At 66.7% G+C, this 20,697-nt stretch overlaps 4 protein-coding genes across 4 annotated transcripts in view; 1 reads left to right on the top strand and 3 right to left on the bottom strand.

The window, feature by feature from the left end:
* LOC113978697 (fermitin family homolog 3-like) overlaps positions 1-4,475 on the top strand; it is a 6,115-nt gene extending 1,640 nt beyond the window's left edge. Inside the window, 12 exon segments of the mRNA XM_027705834.1 lie at positions 105-237; positions 539-641; positions 844-951; positions 1,236-1,361; positions 1,675-1,724; positions 1,850-1,968; positions 2,467-2,573; positions 3,007-3,104; positions 3,106-3,223; positions 3,330-3,454; positions 3,590-3,731; positions 3,806-4,475. Coding sequence (XP_027561635.1) covers positions 105-237; positions 539-641; positions 844-951; positions 1,236-1,361; positions 1,675-1,724; positions 1,850-1,968; positions 2,467-2,573; positions 3,007-3,104; positions 3,106-3,223; positions 3,330-3,454; positions 3,590-3,731; positions 3,806-3,979 — 1,403 coding nt within the window. The 3' untranslated portion in view covers positions 3,980-4,475.
* Positions 4,476-4,550: 75 nt separating this feature from the next.
* On the bottom strand, positions 4,551-10,430 carry STIP1 (stress induced phosphoprotein 1). Its single transcript, XM_027705840.1, has 14 exons — positions 10,137-10,430; positions 9,136-9,345; positions 8,810-8,951; positions 8,370-8,511; positions 7,641-7,803; positions 6,933-7,059; positions 6,749-6,851; positions 6,550-6,670; positions 6,379-6,475; positions 6,163-6,287; positions 5,983-6,019; positions 5,695-5,798; positions 5,103-5,275; positions 4,551-4,768 (listed from the first exon to the last, which is right to left on the bottom strand). Exons 1-14 carry the CDS (start codon positions 10,413-10,415, stop codon positions 4,696-4,698), a joined length of 1,896 nt encoding a protein of 631 aa, XP_027561641.1. The 5' UTR covers positions 10,416-10,430; the 3' UTR covers positions 4,551-4,695.
* A 533-nt stretch (positions 10,431-10,963) lies between these two features.
* Positions 10,964-13,292, bottom strand: LOC113978702 (leucine-rich repeat transmembrane protein FLRT1-like). The gene has a single exon (XM_027705839.1). It carries the CDS (start codon positions 13,290-13,292, stop codon positions 11,481-11,483), a length of 1,812 nt encoding a protein of 603 aa, XP_027561640.1. The 3' UTR covers positions 10,964-11,480.
* Positions 13,293-15,452: 2,160 nt separating this feature from the next.
* Positions 15,453-18,689, bottom strand: OTUB1 (OTU deubiquitinase, ubiquitin aldehyde binding 1). The gene is made up of 7 exons (XM_027705841.1): positions 18,564-18,689; positions 18,192-18,253; positions 17,930-18,028; positions 17,626-17,744; positions 17,195-17,279; positions 16,653-16,847; positions 15,453-15,758 (listed from the first exon to the last, which is right to left on the bottom strand). Exons 1-7 carry the CDS (start codon positions 18,622-18,624, stop codon positions 15,561-15,563), a joined length of 819 nt encoding a protein of 272 aa, XP_027561642.1. The 5' UTR covers positions 18,625-18,689; the 3' UTR covers positions 15,453-15,560.
* Between the last annotated feature and the right edge of the window lie 2,008 nt (positions 18,690-20,697).

Genomic DNA, 20,697 nt, shown 5'->3' with positions numbered 1-20,697 from the left:
GGGGGGGGGGGGGGGGGGGGGGGGGGGGGGGGGGGGGGGGGGGTCGGATCCCCCCGTGTCCTTCCCACCCTCCCCGACCTCCTGTCTCCCCCCACCCAGATGAGGCCCCTCCCCCTGCGCTGCCCCCCCGAGCAGCTCCGGGCCCTGGTGGCCCCCCGGGGGGGGGAGGGACCCCCCCACCTTCCCCCGGACCCGGCGCGGGAACCTCCTCCTGCGGCGCGCGCAGCTGCACGCGCGGTGAGGGGCGGAGCCTCGGGGGTGGGGCCTGGTGGGCGGGGTTTGAGTGGGGCGGGATTCGGTGGTTGGAGAGGGGTTAGACGTGTGGGCGGGGCTTACGGGCGGGGATCGGGGCGGGATTGGGAGTTGTTGGGCGGGGCGGGGGGCGCGGCTTAGGGTGGGTGAGAGGCGGGGACACGACTTGGTGGGGCGGGGTTTGTTGGAGCGATGGGTGGGGTTTGCTCGGGTGTGGTTGGGCGGGGTTTGTGGGCGGGATCGAGCGCGCAGGACCCCCCCCAACCACGGCCCCCTTTCCCCGCAGGTGGCTGGACGCCTCGCGGTCCCTGATGGAGCAGGACGTGGTGGACGACGAGGAGCTGCTTCTGCGCTTCAAGTACCCCTGTGCCATGGGGCTGGACCCCCAGGTACCCTCAAATCCCCCCTGGTGACCCATAAAACCCCTTAGGGACCCCCAACCCTCCCATGTCACTTCCCAAACACCCCTCAGGAGGGGGTTAGAGAGTCCTTGTGGGTCCCTGATGGGTACTTGGGGAGGGGTTGGGGGTCCCTGGGGGTTAAAACCCCCCTGGGTGCCCCCCCCGTGCCCCAACACTGTGATGCCCCCAGGAGGGCGGGCTGCGCATTGCGCTGCTGCATGAGCAGGCACGCGGGGCCCTCCTGGCCGAGGAGATCGACTGCACCGAGGAGGAGATGCTGCTCTTTGCTGCCCTCCAGGTACCCCAAAACACCCCTGGACAATATGGCACCCCACTGAACCTGTGCCCCGATCCTCTGCAATCCTCCTCAAAACCCCTGTACCCTGAAACCCACCCCGGATTCCCTGGAAGCCCCTGGGACCCCCAAGAACCCTCCAGACTCACACAAACCTTCCTGGACATCCCTGAGCCCCAAACACCCCTGGACCCCTCAGTCCCCCCTTGGACCCCCCCCTTAATTCTCCTGACCCCTCTGTGACCCCTCCAATTCTCCTGACCCCCCATGACCCTTCCACCCCCCAGTACCAGATAGATGGGGCAGAGGGGGGTGATGGGGACCCCAAGGGCCCCCTTGAGCCCCAGGACCTGGACACAGCCCTGGACAAACTGGAGCTAAGCCTGGAGGGGCAAGGGACCACCATGCTGCCAGTGAGACTGGGGACACTGGGAGGCATGGGGAGGACACTGGGGGGCACTGGGAGGTACTGGGGGGGTGTTTGGGGAGGACCAAGGGGCACTGGGAGGGACTGGGAGGGGTTTGGGGGGACTTGGGAACACTGGGATGGACATGGAAGGCCCTGAGGAGCACTGGGTGCTACTGGGGGCCTCTTCTGGCCACACTGGGGGGACTGGGGGGCACTGCTGGGGGGGAGGGGTAAGAACTGGTGGGGGCTGGGGTGGGGGGCACTGGGGGAGGCACTGGGAGTCAATGGGGATTACTGAGGTCTGGGGGAGTCCCCAGGAGGAGCTTGGAGCTGCCCCTGAGCTGGTGGAGGAGCTGGAGATCTACAGGTACCCCCACAACCCCCAAACCCCTCCCCTGACTCCAAAATTGGGGTTCCCCCAGGCCCTCCTCCTGGCCATTCTGGGGGTCCGTCTTGACCCCCCCCCAACCCCCAAACTTGGGGTATCCCCAGGTCCTCCCGCTGGCCGTTCTGGGGGTCCCGACCTGCCCGGGCCGTGCTCTCGGGGTCATCACTGTCACTCTGGAGCCTCCCGAGATCGGGGGGGCCCCCACAGCAGCTCAACCTCCGTGGTGAGACCTCAAAACCCCTCCCGGGCCCCCAGACTCCCTCTGGCACTCACAAATCACCCTGGGACCTTCCCGCAAGAACCCCCCCCCAGACCCCCAAATCCCCTGGGACCTCTCCATTCCTCCCACATGGGCCTCCTAAGACTCCCCTGGGACCACTGAGGCCACCCCCCAGGACTCCCAGGTTCCCCCCCAGACCCTCCTGACACAAGGCCAACTCCCCTCCTTGGTTCCCCTAGGACCCTGAAATACCCCCTCAAGAACCGCCCCCATCTCCCTCTGGGACCCCACCAGGGCTCGCAAATTCTCCCCCAGACACCCCGGGACACCCCCAGCTCCCCTCCTCAGTTGCCCACATTCCCTTTGGAAAAACCCCCATCTCCCCCCAGGACCCCTCTGGGCCCCCCTTAGAGTCCCAAAGCCTTCCCAAACCCCTCTAGGATGCCCTGAACTCCCCTCCTGGGCTGCACGCAGGCCTGCCTGACCCCCCCATCCCCCCAGGCTGTGAGGTGACCCCCGACATGGATTTGGGGGCGCAGAAATTTTGCATCAAACTGCGGGTGCCGACACCGGAGGGGATGAGCGAGACCCTCCTGCGCTGCCGTGATGTGGGTGGGAGGGCAGGATAAGGGTGGCGGGGGCACGGAGGGCTCTGGGAGACCACAGGGACTATGGGAGGGCCCCACTGGGAAACGGGAGGGACGGGACATGGGAGTTCGGGGAGTCCTGGAGTGTTTGAGGGCAGTTGGGGGGGGGTCTCATGGTGATTTGAGGGTCCTTGGGGCTCGGGGGGGGAGGGTTAGAGGGGTCCCGGGGTTTTGGGGAGGGGGGGGTGTCTCAGAGGGGCTCTTGGGGGGGTATGAGGTCTCAGGGGTTTTTTTGCATTCTTAGGGGTTTTGATGGGTCCCAAGGGGGTTTGGGGGTCCTGGAAGGCTCAAGGGGTCCCGGGAGAGTTCTGGGGCATTTGAGGGGTTCTGGGGGAGTTCTGCAGGGGTCTTTGAGGAGTCTCAGGGAGCTGGTGTCACACTCTTGCCCCCCCAGGCCCCCCAGTATGCCCGTTGGGTTGCCGGGTGCCGCTTGGCCTCGCGTGGGGAGTCCCTGTTGGCCACATCGCTCGGGGCGGAGGCTCAGGGGGTCCTGGGGGTCCAGCCAGGGAGGGAAGATCCCACTGTGCCTCCCTGGGCCCTCTCACGCCCACCCCCAGATCCACAGCAGCTGCTGCCCCCCCCGATTCCAGCGCAAGTTCAAGGCCAAGCAGGTACTGGGCCCTCCCGTCCTTGTACAGCCGCCTGATGTTCCCCCAGTCCCTGGGGCACCCCCAGTCCCCCCCCACTCTCCCCTCCCTCACAATGGCCCCCCCCCAGCTCACCCCGCGGCTGCTGGAGGTTCTGCACCGTGTGGGGACACTGACCCCAGGCCAGGCCCGGCTGCGCTTCGTGGAGGCCTGGAGAGCCCTGCCGGGGTTTGGGCTGGGGCACTTCGTGGTGAGGTACTGGGGGCACTGGGAGGGAGGGCTGGCACACTTTGAGGTGCTGTACACTGGGAGCACTGCTCACGGCTGGGCCAGCACTGGGGAGGTCCCAGGAGTTCCAGGGGTCCCACGTGTTTTGGGGGGGTCTCACAGGTTCCAGGGTGCCAGGTGTGATGAGATTTTGGCTGTGGGCCCCTCACAGCTGCTCCGGATCGATCCTGGCTCTGGCGCCATCACCCGCAGCTGGAGGCACAGTGACCTGCGCCAGTGGGACATCAACTGGGACAGCCAGCAGGTACTGAGGACTGGAGGGGAGCGGGAAGTACTGGAAGTGGACTGGCTCTCACCCCCATCCCCTTTTTCCCCCAGGTGCGGCTGTGGCTGACTGGGGACGTGACGCTGGGGCTGCGGGTGCTCTCGGCAGCCCCCCGGGTGCTGCACCAGTTCCTGGGGGGGTATCTGGTGCTAGGGGGGCAGCGGCCAGGGCAGCCCCCAGACCCTGATGTGCTCAGGCGGCTGATGGAAGGGGGGGATGACCCCTGACACCCCCAAGCCCCGTGCAAGAGCGGCCTCATGCAAATGCCGCCATCCCACTGTTGGCACCAGCCTCAACTCCCCCAATCCCTGTTCCTCCCACAGCACTTGTGCACCCTCCCTCCCTCCTCCTGCTGTGCAAGGCACTTGTGCAAGGCTTGTGCAACACTGATGTGATGGAGCTGAATGTGCTCACTGTGCTCAACACAATGGTGGTGGCTGTTGGGCCTCACAGGCAAGGGGGTCACAGTCCATCCTCGTGGCAGGGGCTCTCACTGTCCTTGTGCAAAAGGTTTGGACTCCCCCCAGTCCTCATGGAAGAGAGTCACATCCCATCCTCGTTGTGACAAGGCCACAACTCTCAGTCCTCATATGAGGGGTCTGGACCCCCACAATCCTCAGGGGCTCTCATCTCACTGTCCTTGTACAATGGGATCCCACTGCCCCTCCTGGACTCCCTGGACCACCAAATCACCCCAGGGCACCAACTCTCCTCCTGGGCTCCCCCCCCTGGTTTTCCCACTCATTTCCTGCCCTCCAGGAGACCCCCAGCCCCCTCCCCAGCCCCCTAAGCTTGGGCCACTGCTCCGCTCTTTATTTGGGGTCACAGCACCCCAGAACCAACACAGGATGAAGGGAGGGAGGGGCAGCACCCCCTGCCTCCCCTGGGGGGTCAAGGTATACCCGGGGGGGGGCCCCAGGGGGGTCCCCGGGATTTGGGGGGGTCACCGGATGGCAATGAGCCCCACATCCATCAGCTTCTGGATCTTCTGGGCGATGAGAGGGTTCTTGAGGTGCCTGGGGGGAAACCGGGGATCAGCATGGGCACAGGGGGGACCCAAGGATGGGCAGGGGAGGCCTGGGACCCCCCTTGGAACACCCCTCCACATCTTGGGGACACCCACTGACACACCTGGGGACATGCTAGGCAACCCTGGGCAACCTCATGGAGAGTCAGTGAGCTGTGAGAGATGGGGAATGACACCCCATCACACCTTGGGGACCTCCAGGACAACCTCAGAAACAGTTGGGGATGCCCCCCAGCTGCAGAGGACTTGGTGTGGCTCCTTCAAGGCTCAGTGACCACCACAGGGTGGCTGCTAACATCCCAGAAAATTCCCCCGGGACTCACTCGCTGAGGGCCTGGGGGTCCTTCTGCATCTGCTCGAGGATGAGGCGCATGGCCGGGTCCCCCATGATCTGCTGCACCTCGGGGTCGGCGAGTGCCCGGCGCCGCAGCTCCTCGGGGGGCTCTGAGCGCTGCTGCTGCGCCCGCAGGCACCGCCGCTGCCCCTCTGCCGCCTCCTGGGGGACACACGGGGCATCGTGGCGGGTCACAGGGGTGTTCTAACCCCAGGCAGCGCCGCTGCCCCTCCGCCGCCTCCTGAGGGTCAGGGCGGGGGGCACAGAGATCAGGGGGGTTGGTTCACAGGGGATGCTGTAACCCCAGGCAGTGCCACTGCCCCTCCACTGCCTCCTGGGGGTGACAGGGATCACAGGGGGGCACACGCGGGGGGTCACAGGAGTCAGGGGCAGTCACAGGGGGTGCTGCACCCCCGGGTAGTGCCACTGCCACTGCGCTGCCTCCCGGGGATTACAGGGGGCTAGGGGGCCACGGGAGTCACAAATTGCTGTACTCTCAGGTCCTGCAGTGCCACTGGGGGGCCCGGGTAAGCAGGGGCTCAGGGGTGGTCACAGGGGTCAGCAGGGGCTCAGGGGCTCACCTTGCAAGTGGGGTCAAGGTCCAGGGCACGCTGATAAACCTCCATGGCCTTGGTGTAGTCGCGCATGGCCTCGAGCGCCGCTGCCTTCCGCGTGTAGCCCTTGACTGGGTGGGGGCGATGCACACAGGTACAGGTGAGAGGGGAAAATGTGGGTACAGGTGAGGGGTGGACACAGGTACAGGCGAAGGAAGGAGAAAGGAGTACAGGTACAGGTAGAGATGACTGAAGGCAAAGCAGCAAAAGGGCAGGGCCTAGCCCCTCCAGTGCCTCCCCGCATTCCCCACTCACTGAAGGTGGGCTCCAGGCGAATGCACTCCTCACAGTCCTGTGGGAAAAAGCGGATTCAGAGGCATCTCAAGAGCCCCAAACTGACCCCCATACCCTCAGACCAGCCCCAGGACCCCTCCTACCCCCTCAAGCCAGCCTCCAGCCCCTCAATGCACCCCCCCGGCACCCCCAGCCCTGTACCTTGAGGGCGAGGGGGAACTCAAGCAGTTTGGTGTAGCAGGCGGCACGGTTGCTGTAGAGCCGGGCCTCATTCGGGTTGCGCCGGATCGCCTCGCTGTAGTGCCGCATGGCCTGGGGGTAATCCCCTAAAACAGGACACCCCCCCCGCCTGCTGTCAGGGGGTGCCCCCCAGACGCAGGGCAGGGCCCCCCCCAGCCCACCACAGCGCCCCCCCACCTCGCTGGAAGCACTCGTTGCCCTTGTTCTTTTCCTCCAGAGCCAGGTCAGGGTCAATGTAGGCCAAGCGCTCCTGCTCCTTCAGGATCTTCTCAGCCTGTGGCAGCAATTAGGGGGTTCGGGGGGGGCCCAGGAGGGCTGCCCTCCCTCTCTCCGCACCCCCCACGTCACCTGCTGACACTTCTTGAGCACATCGGGCGTGCGGTGCTCAGCCAGGGACTTGTTGTAGAAGTGGATGGCGTCCTTGTACCGCTCCTCGCGCAGGTAGGAATTCCCGATCCGTGCGTACGCCCTGGGGGAAATGGGGGGTCAGGGGGTGATTTGGGGGAAACCAGAGAGAATACCCCTGGTTCCAAACCTTCCAACTCACTTGGCGATCTGTCGGTAATCCTCCCGGTTCTCCCGTCCCAGCTCGATGGCGCGTTCGCACAGTGCCCGGCACCGCTCGTAGTCACCCGTCTCAAAGTACACGGCTGTGTTTGGGGGCAGGTTTGGGGATTCAGGGGGGTTTTGGGGTTTGGGAGGTGCTCAGGGGGGGTTGAGGGGTCACTCACCCGCCTGGTTGGTGACGTAGGTCATATTGGTGGGGTCTAGCTGCTCGGCTCGGGTGTAGTGTTCCAGCGCTGCTGGGAACTCCTTGCGCTTGTAGGCGGCATTGCCCAGCTCCTTCTCCTGCTGTGCCTGATGGAGGGGGGTCACCCTAAAACTGGCTGAGACCCCCCAAACCCTAGAAGCTACTACCCAGACCCCCAAAACCTGGCCAGCTCCTGCTCCCGCTGAGCCTGGGGGGGGGGTGAGGTGTCGCCCCAAAACTGGCTGTGACACCCTCCCGAACCCCAAAACCTGCTCACCCGTCGCCCAGCTTCTTCTCCTGCTGTCCCTGACGGGGTAGATCATGTCAAAACTGGCTTGGACCCCTCCAAAGGCTGGCCAGCCCCTCTATCATCCTGCTGCTTCCCCTGCTGCACCTTCTACAGGGAGATCACCCTAAAACTGGCAGGAAGCCCTCATCCCCAAACTTGGTTGAGACCCTCCCTGAATCCCAAGTCCTCCCCCAGCATCACAAAACCTGCTCCTAAATCCCCTAACCCTAACCCCAGCACCCACAAACCTGCCTTACAGCCCCCCCCGAACTCTCCTCAGCTGCCCCAAACCTGCCCACCCGCCTTGTCTATCATGTTGCCCTTCAGGTGCGCAGGAGGGTTGTGTGTCCTCAAAACACCTCCCTCCCCTCCTTACGGGTTTTGAGAACACCCCCTCACCTCCTGCTTGTTCTGGGGGAGCTCCTGGGGTGGGGGGGGCTGGGCAGGGGGCGGGGGGGGTGGGGGTGGCGGGGAGGGGGCCTCCTCCTCCTCCTCAGCCCCGCTCAGCTCCACCCCCAGCAGCACACTCAGCGTCGTCATCACCCGGGGGTCCTGAAGCTTCCTGGTGGGAGGGGCAGAGGTGTGTGGGGAAGTGCCCCAAAATCCACACCCCGATATCCACCGGGGCGGCTGCATCCCGAAATCCGCACCCTGATGTCCCCCAAGGGGGCTGCACCCCAAAATTTGCACCCTGGCCCCCACCCTGGGGGTCCTGCACCTTCTGGGGGGCAGGGGAACATTGAAGGGGGCGTCCAGAAATCCACACCCCGACACACCGTGGGGGGGGGGAAGCACCCCAAAACCTGCACCCTGACTCCCACCCAGGGGCCCTGCTGCTTCCCTGAACTCCCCAAAATCAGCTAACACCCCCCAGTCTCCCAAATTCAGCCCTACATGCCCCCCCAGTCCTACCCCAAAGCCACCCCAAACCCCTTCCCAGCCCCACCCCAGTCCTCCAGAGCCCCCTCCCAGCCCACCCTGGCCCCACAAGGCCCATTCCCAGCCCACCCGGGCCCCCCGAGGCCCATTCCCAGCCCACCCGGGCCCCCCAAGGCCCATTCCCAGCCCCCCAGGGCCCCCCGAGGCCCATTCCCAGCCCCCCAGGGCCCCCCGAGGCCCAGCACTGACGCCCCGAGCTGCCCCGGGTCACTGCGCAGCGTCTCCAGCAGTCGCCGGTACTCGGGGTCCCCCAGCAGCACCCGTGTCCGGGGGTCCCCCTCGAGTCGTGCCAGCAGGTCAGGGGCACTGAAGGGGTTCAGCAGTTTCCGCTCTGAAATTAGGTCAAAGACCTTCACAGGGACTCCAAAAATCCTCCCTAGGACCCCCAGTCCCATTCTGAGAACCCCAAAAACTCCCCACACCCCCTCCCAGGGACACCAGACCCCTCAGGGCCACCCAAAGCTTCTCACAGGGACCCCCAAACCTGCTCTGGGACCCGCAAGCAGCCTCCCCAGCCACTCCTCCACTCCCTGCAGCCCCTCCAGTCCCGTGTCAGCCCGCCCCTTCCCAGGCTCAAACCTCCCAACCCCTCTCAGGCCACTCTCAGAGCCCCGCTGAGCCCCCCATACCTGCCAGCCGCGTCTCCACCCCGCGCAGGCCCTGCAGCAGCTGCTCATTCCCGGGGTCCCGTGTCAGCCCCTCCTCATATGTGGCCTTGGCCTCCTCCAGGCGCTGCAGGAACTCCAGCGCTGCTGCCTTCCGTGAGTACCCCTGGAAAAGGGGAGCAAAGGGGGACCCTTGGGTCAGACACCCCCAGGGGAACCCTGACCCCTGCCACAGCAGAGACCCTTATGCCCCACCATCCAGACTACCCTTGGGGGACAGGCAGGTGGGACCCTTATGGTCAGACCCCTTGAGGCCCCCCAGGGTCAGAGCTCCCAAGGCCCCCCCCCACCTTGGCCCAGTCAGGGCGCAGCTCCAGCGTGCGGCAGGCGTCGGCCAGGGCACGGGTGTAGTCCCCGAGCCGCGCGTAGGCGGCCGAGCGGTTGCTGAACAGGACGTGGTTGTTGGGGTCCCGCGCGATGGCGGCCGAGTAGTGCCCTACGGCTGCCCCCACGTCCCCCGCCGCCAGCGCCCGGTTCCCCCGCTCCTTCAGCTCCTGAGCCTGCGGGACACGGAGGGAAGGCACGGACCGCGGGGAACGGGAGAGTGCGAGGAAGAGGAGAAGGGAGACGAGGAAGGAGAAGGGAAGGGCGTGAGGAAGAGCATGAAAGGGACGAGGAGGAAGAAGAGGAGAGCAGAGGGGCGGGCAGGAGAAAAGCAAAGGACCGGGAGCAGCAAGGTGCGAGAAAGACGAGGAGGATGAGGATGAGAACAAAACGAGAATGAAAGGGTGAGAGAGGAGAAGGGGTACGAGAAGGAAGAAAAGCGAGTGAACCAAGAAGGGACGAGAAAGAAGAGGGGCGTGAGGAAGGTGGAAAGATGAAAGAAAGTAAAGGAGACATGGAGAGAGAGGAAGAGAAACAGAAGAACGTGAAGATGGAGCCGGGGCCCCGGGCCCTCAAACAACGGGACACCGCCCTCCAGCCCCTCCCCGCCTCCTCAAGGACCCCGAAACCCCCCGGAAACTCTCTTTGCCCTCAGCTCCCCCTAGGCCCCGCTCGCCACCCTCCCGGGACACCTCAGGGACCCCCAGACAGCGTGAAACTGCTCCGAGCCCCTCAGAGCTCCGCGATCCCTCTCGGAGCGCCCCGACCCCGGTCGGGGCCTCCAATCCCCTCAGGGATCCCCAGGACGCCCCGTCCCTCCCCAGGGTCCCCTGGCCCTCCTCAGGCCCCCTCCCCAGGACCCCCCAGACCCAGACCCAACCCTGGGACCCCCTGGCACGCCCCGCAGGTTCCTCCGCCTGCCTCTGGGACTCCCAGGACCCTCCGGACCCCCTCGCCCCCCCCAAACCTCCTCCATGGCCGCAACTCCTCTCGCGCTGCTCCCGCGCCGCCCTCTGGAAGCTGCTAGAAACCCCCGGCCCCACCCCTCGCGCCCCATTGGCCGTCGGTCCCGCCCGCCCGCCCCCGCGCGCGCTCCAATTGGCCACCGCCCGCGCTTCCGCCTTCCCATTGACCACCGGGAGAAACGGTGCCCGCCCCCCTCCGGACCCGCCCCCGCCGGAAGCCTGCAGCGGGTCCCGCCCCCGTCCGCTCCCATTGGCCGCGGCGCCCAGCGCCGGATGCCCATTGGCCGCGCCCCGCGCTCCTTTCTGGAATTTTCCACTCTCCATTGGCTGCAAGTGACGCCTATCAGGGGGGGAGGGTGTGGGTGGGTGGAGGCGGGAATGCTCCCCCTGGCGGCGCGGAGGTCTGGCTGCCGAACGTGTCTCCTGGGGGAGCGAAGGGCGGGGTTTGCACAGGGGGCGGGGCTTGCACACGATTCCCCCCCACCCCCCCGGAGGCCAAGGGGAGTCATGTGGGTGGAGGCAGGTGGTCCCTGGTGGTGGGGAGGGGGTGTTGAGTGACACACGTGTGACCTTGACAGGACCCAGGCATGATCCCCCTCCCCTGACACGGCCCCCCCCCCCCCCCCCCGGGCAGGCCCCCCCCCCCCCCCCCCGCAAACTCCCCATTGCTCGTGCTACCCCAGGGTATCCCTGTGTCACCGCCACCTCATTACTCTCAGTGACCCCATATGACCATCCCCCAACCGTCCCCCTTCCCGCAAGACCCCTTGTGTGAATGCTCCCGGGTGACAGCTCCCCACCCCATCCCACGGGAAAGAGGCGCTGGCAGGAAAAGGAGCCGCTGGGTTTATTTGGGGGTCAGGGTTCCCCTCGGCCCTTTTGGGTCGATTTTTCCTGATTTTGGTCCTTTTTCCCCAAATCCAACAGCAGGGGCAAGGGGAGGGGTGAAGGCACCTCGCGGGGGGAAGGGAGGGGGCACAGACCCGGGGGGGGGCAGCAGGGGACCACCCTGACCCCGGGTCCCCTCTGCCTCCACCCCCCCAGGCTCTGTCCAGGCCTGGGGTCCTCCTGGAGGTCCTGGAGGGATCGAGGCTGCCATGTCCGTCCCTCTCCCCAATCCCATTCCTGCACCAAATCTGCCGTTTTTCCCCCAAAAAAGCCGCGGTGCCGAAAAAACACCTTAAAAAAGCCAAAATGCCCAAAAGGGAAGCGGGGGAGGTGCAGGGCGACCCCTCTCCTCAACTCCCCGGTGGGTCCCCCCAAATGTCCTCAGAGCAGGGGCAAGTGGCCACAGCCCCAGAGAGGTCCCCAACACGTGGGGTTTCCCAGGAGGAGGGACCCCCCTATCAGGACCCCCCATCCCCTTCACCACCGCCATGGGGCACCTGCCCCCCCCGGTACCCCCGAGCGCTGGGGAGGGGCAGCGGGGGCGGCGGAGGGGGGTACACGGTGCGTATTCCGCCCTCATCGGGGGGCCGCAGGGGCCGCAGTGGCAGCCGCCCCGCTCTGCTGATTTTAGGGGGCGGGGGGGGCGCCCCTCCTCGCCCCCCTCGCCTCCTCCTCCTCCTCCACCACCCTCCCAGCACCCCCAGGATCACCCCGGCAGCCGCCGCTGCCGACGCCCCCAGAGCCGCGGCCGGAGGGAGCGCGGTGGGGGTGTCCCCGGCCGGTGCACCGGGAGAACCGGGAGGGGGGTCCCCGGCCCCGGCGCGGGCCTGTGTGCAGAGTGGGGGGGCGGCGGGGGGCTCAAGGGCCGCGAGGCACACGCGGTACGGGGCACGGGGCTGCAGCGCCCGCACCACATACTCTCCCCGCTCCCCCCGCACCAGTGTCTCGGTCACGGCCCCCCCTCCGGGCCGCAGCCAGCTCAGCCGCAGGGATGCGCCGGGGGGGGCCGGCGGCCACCGCACCCGCAGGGCCCCCCCCGGTGCCGCCTGCACCCACAGCCCTGGCGTGGCCGCAGCCCCTGGCGAGGCGGCCATGGCGCCATTTGAGGCCGCTGGGGACACGGCTGCGATGCCGGGGGAAGCCCCCCCGACCCCTGCAGCGGGGGTGTCACAGGCGTCCATCTCCCCCTGCAGCTCACCCACCGGCAGCCCCCGCAGCCGCGCGGGTGCCTGGCACAGTAGCCCGCGCACCTCGAGGCGTGGCGGCGCGCGCCGGCGCAGCCAGTCCCGGAGCCAGGCCAGGTTGCAGCCACAGAACCAGGGGTTGTTGCGCAGCCCCAGGTGGCTCAGGCTGCCCAGGTCATCAAAGAGCCCCCGTGGCAGTGTTGTCAGGTTGTTGTCCGACAGGTCCAGTCGCTCCAGTGCCCTCATCCGTGCCAGTGCACCAGCTGGCACGTGGCTGATGGCGTTGGCGGCCAGCGAGAGCCGGCGCAGCCGCGCACGGGGCAAGTTGGCCGGCGGGGCCGCGAGCGCGTTGCGGCCCAGCGAGAGCTCGCTCAGGTTGCCCAGGCGGCTGAAGGTGTCGTCGGCCATGCGCTGGTTGGCCAGCAGGTTCCCGTCCAGCACCAGGCGCCGCAGCGCCGGCAGCCCCTCGAAGGCGCGCAGCGGGATGGTGTGGATGCGGTTGTCGTCCAGGCGCAGCTCCTCCAGTGCCGGTGGCAGCCCGGCCGGCACGCTGCTCAGGTGGTTGCGTGAGAGGAAGAGGAGGCGCAGGCGGCGGTTCTCGGCGAAGGCGTCCTCCTCGATCCCGGCTGCCGACACCGAGTTGTCATCCAGGTGCAGGCGCTCAAGCAGCGGTGCCCGCGCCAGCGCCCGCCGGCACAGCCCGCGCACGTTGTTCTCCTGCAGATGCAGCTCCCGCAGTGCCGGCGGCAGGTGTGCCGGCAGCTGCTCCAACGCGTTGGCGTACAGGTAGAGCACGCGCAGGGCCGGCAGCCGGCCCAGCCGCGCTGGGATCCCCGCGTCACCGATCCGGTTGTTCTGCAGGAACAGGGTGGTGGCGCCGGGCGGGAGCCCCTCAGGCACGGCCGTCAGCCCCCGGTCGTTGCAGTAGACGCGGCCGCCGGCGCAGCGGCACACGGCGGGACAGGCCGCAACAGCCGCGATGGCGACGAGGACGACAGCGGTGACAGCAGCCAGGCACCGGGGCGGCCCCCCCCGCAGCGCCCAGGGCGGGGGAGGGAGGTGGAGGAGGGGGGGAGGGGGGGCCATGGGGGGGGGGGGGGTCCGGTGGGTTGGGGGGAGGTGTCATGACAGTGGGATGGGGATGCACCCTGGAGGACCTGGGTGCCGTGACCCAGCCCCACGCTGATCCCATATATAGGGCAGGTGCCCCTGCCTCAGCACCCCTTCATCATAGGGGCCCCAGAATGCCCACCCAGACCCCATAGAAAGGGCAGGGACACCCCTCCCTCCCATTATAGGGCACCTCCTCAACACTACAGTTTGCAGACCCCTTCAAGCCCATCCCCTGTAGGGGATTCCCCTGACCCCATATCCAGAGTAGGGACCCCCCATGCCCCCACCGTCATAGGGGGGCCCAGGTGTCCAGGTGTGGTGGGGTAGGGCCCTACCTGGGTCCACCTCGGTTCTCGTGCAACGGTTGTCCCTGTGCGATGGGTCCTCATGCGAGGCCAAGGCTACCGGTGCCGGTTCTCCATGGCCCCCCCGCCCTGCCGGGGGGGGCCGCTTTCAGTGAGGAGGGAGTGTGAGCTGGGGGGTCCTCATGTGACAGCCCCCCTTGTGCAAAACCTGCCAGGACCCAGGTGTCCAGGCCCCCCCGGGTGCCAATTACTAGCGTTGCTAACGAACCCCCCCCTCATTAGCAGCATCTCGTTAGGGGACCCCCCGGGACCCTTGTGCCCCAGGGTCCACCTTGCGCCCCAGGGTCCACCTTGCGTCAGCCCCAGCCTCACACAAGGGGTCACGTGACCCGTCCCGCAGGAGGGGACCCAGGTGATGCCCCCCCATGAACACCCCTGTAAGCCCCAGATACCCCGGTCCTCCCTGGGGTCTGAGGGGGCTCAGGGGGATCCTGGGGGGCCTACGGAGGTGGGGGGTCGCTCTCCTGAATGCCGGAGTACTGCCCCCCGGGCTGGAGCATCCCTGGATACCGGGGGGGTGGGATGGAGGGTTTTGGGGGTCTGAGGGTGCTGGTGGGAGGTGCGGGGTCTCATGGAGGGGGGGGGGGTCAGGCCCCCGGATGCCTAGGTTCCTCTTCCACCCCCGCCCTGGATGGTCTCTTCCCCCGGCTGGAGCATCCCCGGCTACCGGGAGGGTTTTGGGGGGGCTGCAGGGGGGCTGATGGGATTTGGGGAGGTTGGGGGGGTTCTCATGGTGGCGGGGGGTCATGCCTGGGTGTCCTCCCCTCTCCCGGACGCCTGGGCCCCTCCCCCTGGCTGGAGCATCCCTGGGAAGTCGGGGTGGGGGAGGGGGGAATCGCGGTTTTGGGGGTTGGGGTGTTCGGAAGGGTTTGGGAGGGGGGTGTCTCTGCGGGGGAGTGTCGCTCCGGGGGTCCAAGGGCGGAGACGGGCCCCACTCCGGCCGACCGGTCCTTCCCCCGGGCTGGAGCATCCGCGGGTACCGAGGCGGGTGGGGGGTCCGGGGGGGTGTCGGGGGCGTTGGTTTTAGGGGGATCCCGAGGGTGCGGTGGGGGTCAGGGAGCCCTTACCGGGTCGGTACCGGCGCGTGCGGGCCCGGCGGCGGCGGCGGCGGCGGCTGCTGCGGGCGTGGGAAGGCGGCTGCTGCGGGGGGGGCCTGGGGGGGCCGGGCCGGACCCGCCCCCCCGGTGAGGGGGGACCCGGCGGGGCCTGAGGGAGGCCGGGCCGGGCCCACCCCCCCAGTGCGGAGGGACCCGGGGCTGCGGGTGCGTGTAAACGTGGGCCGGGGGTAGAATTCGGGAGGCGGTGCATTGGCCCATCCCCGCCTCGGTTCCTGGGAGGGAGGTGTGTGCGTGTGTGTGTGTGTGGGGGGGCATTCACACCGGGACCCTCCTCCCTCACACGAGGGGTCCATCGTTCCCCGCTGGTGCCTTCGGTAAGGGGGGAAGGGGGGGGGGTTTATGGTGCTTTACAGCTGGGAGGTGGAGGGTCCAGCCGCCAGGGCGAGCCAAGACCTAGGACACCCCCTGCCCCAGCTGCCCATGCTGAACCCTTTATTAGGTCTCACCGTTCCCCCCAGGCCCAACCACCCCTGCCCTAAGTGCCCCCAAAAAGGGCCCACAACTTCCTTCCCCCCAGTCCAACTACTCCCCCAGCCCCAACTGCCCCCAAGGGGGGGTCCCAATACCCTCCCACCCCCTCAACTGCCTCTAACCAACTCCAACATGCCCCCAAATCCCCCATCCCAAATAAACATGCTCAGCATTGGGGCCGCATCTTTATTGGGGGGGTGGGAGGGGGTTGGGAGGCCACAAGAGGGCCTGTGGGGTTGGGGCCCCATGGCCGGGGGGGCGGTGTGAGGCCCCTCGTGCCAGAGGGGTCACTTGTAGAGGATGTCGTAGTGGCCGGGGCGGTAGAGGAGGCAGACGCGGGGCTGGGAGCCCTCAGGGAACACGTGCGGGTTCGTGGCGCCGCCCTCGCCCCGGTCCATGTATTCCACCAGGATGGAGACGTGCAGCGCCCGCGCCAGCGCGATGATGTGGATGTGGTCGCTCTCCTTGCACATGGGCTCCACTTCCTGCAGTGGGACAGGGGCCGTATGGGTGTATGAGGGGCATGGGGGGGGCTGGTGGGCACACGGGGAGGTGCGAGGCTGCATGACACCTCTCGGGGGCTGGGGGGGAGCCGTTCGAGAGGCTGAGGGGCAGCATGAGGGGCCGGGGGGCAGTGCAAGGCCACGTGAGAGGCTGGGCGCAGCCTGTGCACGCGTGAAGGTGACTGACACCACGTGAGACCCTCCCCAGACCCCCAGAGTGGTGAGAAGGGCTCTGTGGGGCCCAAGCGGCGCTCATGTGAAAATGTGTGAAGCTGGGAGGGGCCCCAGAAGGTGCTGGGTAGCCCGTGCGAGGCCACGTGACACCCTGTGAACCCTGTGTGAGTCCTGTGTGAGCCCCACGCAACCCGTGTGAGCCCCAGGAGCCCACACGAGCCCCTTATGAGGTGTGAGCTCTCTGAGCCCTGTGTGCCCCAAACCTGCTGGCAGAACTCCTGTGTGACCCATATGCCTCTGCCATGGTGACAGAACTCCTATGTGCCCCGTGCCAGCCCCGTCTGCACCTAATATAATGACAGAAGTCTTGTGTGCCCCACATGCCCTGTACCTGCTGGAAGAACTCCTGTGTGCCCCCTGTGCCCCATACCTGCTGGCAGAATTCCCAGAATTCCCTGCTGTACTGACAGAACTCTCATGTGCCCCGTGCAAGCTCCACGTGCCCTGCACGCCCTGATGTGATGACAGAACTCCTGTGTACCCCACGTGCCTCGTACCTGTTGGCAGAGCTCCCGTGTATCCCCTGTGCCCCTACTATGGTGACAACTCCTGTGTGCCCCATGCCAGCCCTGTGTGCCCTAAGGGCATGTGTGCACCCCTGAAGTGATGACAGAAGTCCTGTGTGTCCCACGTGCCCTGTACCTGCTGGCAGAACTCCTTGATGCTGCGGCCACCCTCGAGGAACTGCTCAAAGAAGCGGCGGTGGCGCTGGAGGCAGCCCGAGGTGAGCAGCCGCAGGTAAACCACCAGGTAGTCCGAGGTTGCCGGCTCATTGAAGGCCGCCAGCAGCTCTGGCAGCGGCACACGGCGCTCCACGCGCTCGATCAGCTCCATCAGCTGTGAACGGAAAGCACAGGCGTGTGTTGGGGCACACACACACGCGCGTCAGGGACACGTGTGCATCGTGGGGCACACACGCGTGTCACAGGGACAGACACCCAGGTCAGGGGTACACATCCATAAGGGGCACACACACATGTGCCCCTGGGGCACAAACACGACACACGTGTGTCAGATGCATGCATGTGTGTTGGGGGCACACACAAGGGCACATGCCCGGTCACAGGGACCCCCAACCCCCCATGTGCTCCCCGTGTTGTGGAAGTCCTCGATGGCGGACTCGGTGAAGCCCCCTGTCTCTTTGCCCCCCACATTCCTGGTGTCCCCCAAGCCCCTGTGCCCACCGTGTTGTGGAAGTCCTCGATGGTGAACTCAGTGAAGCCCTGCGCCACCAGCTCTTCCTTGCTGCGCGCTGACACCTCCTTGAACCTGGGGTGACATCGGGGGGCTCAGGGGGGACGCAAAGGGGTTTGGGATGTCCAGGGGGGCACTTGGGGGGTCTTGGGGGGGGTCCAGAGGGGACTAAATCACTGAGGAGGAGGAACCCAGGGGTTGGGGGGGGGCCCAGGGGTCCAAGGGAGCTAAGGGGTTAGGGAGCAAGGGGTCTGAGTGCGAGCATCGGTGCTGCAGGGTCCTCATGAGGGTACGGGGGTGCCTGGGGAGGCTCTGGGAGTGCTGAGGGGGATGCAGGGGTGCTGCAGGAATAGTATGGGGGGACTCTGGAGGTTCCCAGGGTGTCCCTGGGGGGACTCCAGGGGGCTCTGGGGGTCCGCACCGCTGCAGCTCCTGCCCATCCTCCAGCAGAGCCTCCAGGTGGGCGAAGCCGAAGGCGCGGTAGAAACAATTCCCGTCTGGACGTGTCTTCCGGATGTAGGAATATTTCTGGAGCAGATCCTGGGAGGCAGAAGGGGCGTGGGGACACTGTGGGGGTGGGGGGACACCCCCTGGGACATCTGGGCTGCTTCCAGTCCTGTGCTGGTGTCCCAGAGTGGCTCCCAGTCCCATAGTGGTACTATTCCCAGTACCATACTGGTGTCCCAGTGCCTCCCAGTATCTCCCAGTGGCTCCCAGTGCTGCACCTTGATCTTCTCCTGGTACACATGGTCATCCTCGGCGTATTCCTTGTAGAGCTCTGAGAGCTCCAGGCGCTCTGACACCAGTGGGTTCTGCACCGCAATCTAGGGGGCAAGACTGGAGGGGGTCAGGGACTGGGGGAGGACTGGGGACCCCCACGGGGGGCTGGGGAGGTTTCAAGACCTCCTTGGAGGTTTCGGGGAAGACTCTGAGGGAGTTTAAGGGAAGGTTTTGTGAGGAGTTCTGAGGGGTCGGGGGTTTCCTCACCTCCTGCTGGATCCGGTCCTGCTGCGCCATGATCGCCTCGTCGTAGGCCAGGCAGTTCACGCCTAGGGGGATATGAGAGGTCAGCGGGGGCCCAGAGCGGCTCCACCGCTCCCCAGGGGGATCTGGGGAGCGGGGACGCCTCCCGAGTGGGTCCTGGGGATAAGGCGGGGGCCGTCGGGAGCCCGGGGAGGGATGGAGGGGGTCTTGGGGGTGCTGGGAGGGGGGGTTAGGGGGTATTGGGGCATCGCATTGGCCGGGGGTGGGGGGGCGAGGCTATAGAGGCCCCCGGGGAGAGCGGGGAGATCCCGGGTCGGAGGTCCCGGGCCGCAAGACCGGGGGGGCGGAGGGGGCCCCGGAGAGGCCTGTCGGTACCGTCCGCGTCGCTGCCGCCGAGCGGCTCCGGCTGCGGCTGCTGAGGCTCCTCCGCCGCCATCGCCGCCCTGACCGCGCCGCTTCCGGGGCACCGCCCGCCGCTTCCGGGGCACCTGCCGCGCCGCTTCCGGGGCACCGCCCGCCGCTCCCGGGGCGCTGCCGCTACGCCCGGCACTGGCAACAGGCTCCGCCCACGGAGGCGGCCCGGGAGCCGCGTGGCTCCGCCCCTGCAAACAGGCCCCGCCCCTGCGGCGGAGGCCGTGCCTCTGCCAGGGAGCGCACCTGGCCCAGTTGTGGGTGGCGCAGGAGACCCTCAGTTTGAGAGGTACAACCGAAATTTTGGCAGTTCTGCCCCTCGAGAGGGAAGCGCGGAGCCCCGGAGTCTGAGGGGCAGGTGATGGGCTGCCCAGGGCAGGTGTTAACCAGAAAGACCTTTCTGTACGGTCCTGGCACCTTTGGTCTGGCAGTGATCTTAGGACTCATTAAATTTTGGAGTCAAGGAGCGGTAATGGGAGCGGTGGGACGAACTGGGAGCACTGGGGGGAGTCAAGGAGTGTACTGGGAGCGGTGGGACGAACTGGGAGCACTGCGGGGAGGGGGGGGTCCGAATTTTCGCTGGATTTTACGGCAGTGTGGCAGGTGCGGCTGCTGAGCAGCGGTGCTTTACGGCAGAGTGGCGCGCGCTGCGGTGGCAGCGTGTTTTCTGGGCAATAAAAATAAAAACTTGGAGTTTCTCCCACCCTGGATCGTGCCAGCGACTCTTTCCCCTCGGATTCCCACCCCTCGCGCGTTGTCCCCTCCTCAGGTGTGAACGACGAGGGTGAGGAGCTGGCCTCGGAGGTCAGAGGGGAGCAGCCGGGGGGGCAATCCCGCGGGGGGGTGGTCTCTCAAAGAACGATGGTGGGAGCACCTTGCATGGGCTGGGGGAGCTCCTGGAAATGGAGCTTTGCTCGAGGAAGGTGCCAAGGAACGAGCTCTGTACTGAGGGGCAGCGCAGGCGAGGGGACCAGCACCTGAGCAGGAGGGTTAATTAAACTCCATTTAATTGTAAGGTGTCCCCCCACGCTCCGGGGGGGGGAAGGGACCTCACTGCTGCTCCGGGGCTTTTCAGGGTCACTTCAAGCCATGTCTTTGTCCCCCCGATGCTTTTCTGGGTCCCCCTGAAGCTGAAATTGGGTCTGTCCGACTCCCAGAATTCAATAGGGATGAAGATTCCTCCCAGAAGAAAGGTGCCAGGACAGAGAGCTCTTGCTGCCCACGGAGTGCCCAGGGTGGCCCACAACCTGCACCTGAGACACCGAGGGGAAGGGCTTTTTTTTTCCCTGTGGTAATATGGCTGTTGTTCGCTTGCAGGAGCCCTGCACTGGAATTGCCAGTCCAACTCCCAAAATTGAACACGGACCAAGACTCCTCCCTGACAAAATAAGCCAGGACAGAAAGGTCTTGCTGCTTATGGAGTGCACAGGGTCCCTGAAGCATTGGACTGTCTGTTAGAAGGTGGCAGACGCCCTGGAAAACACAAGAAACAAAGCATGTGCAGAAAGGGCCGTCGTTCGTGTGCCGGTGCGCCGGCCGGCCGGGGGCTAAAATTGCATACGGTCGAGGATTCCTTCCAGACCGAAGGCGCCAGGACCGGGAGCCCCGGCTGCGCGCGTAGAGCCGATCGCGGCGCACAAATAGCAGGCGAGAGCCGGAGGGTCAGGCCCCTCCTTCTGGGCAAAAAGGGCCGTCGTTCGCTGGCTGGTGCGCCGGCCGGCCGGGGGCTAAAATTGCATACGGTCGAGGATAACTTCCAGATCGAAGGCGCAAGGACCGGGAGCCCCGGCTGCGCGTGTAGAGCCGATCGCGGCGCACAAATAGCAGGCGAGAGCCGGAGGGTCAGGCCCCTGCTTCTGGGCAAAAAGGGCCGTCGTTCGTGTGCCGGTGCGCCGGCCGGCCGGGGGCTAAAATTGCATACGGTCGAGGATAACTTCCAGACCGAAGGCGGCAGGACCGGGAGCCCCGGCTGCGCGCGTAGAGCCGATCGCGGCGCACAAATAGCAGGCGAGAGCCGGAGGGTCAGGCCCCTCCTTCTGGGCAAAGAGGGCCGTTGTTCGTGTGCTGGCGCTCCGGCCGGCCGGGGGCTAAAATTGCA

Source organism: Neopelma chrysocephalum, unplaced genomic scaffold (assembly GCF_003984885.1).
Source record: "Neopelma chrysocephalum unplaced genomic scaffold, ASM398488v2 Primary Assembly neopelma1_358, whole genome shotgun sequence".
NCBI classification, from domain to species: domain Eukaryota; kingdom Metazoa; phylum Chordata; class Aves; order Passeriformes; family Pipridae; genus Neopelma; species Neopelma chrysocephalum.
Note: the sequence above shows the minus strand (reverse complement) of the source record. Positions and strands in the feature narration are given on the sequence as shown.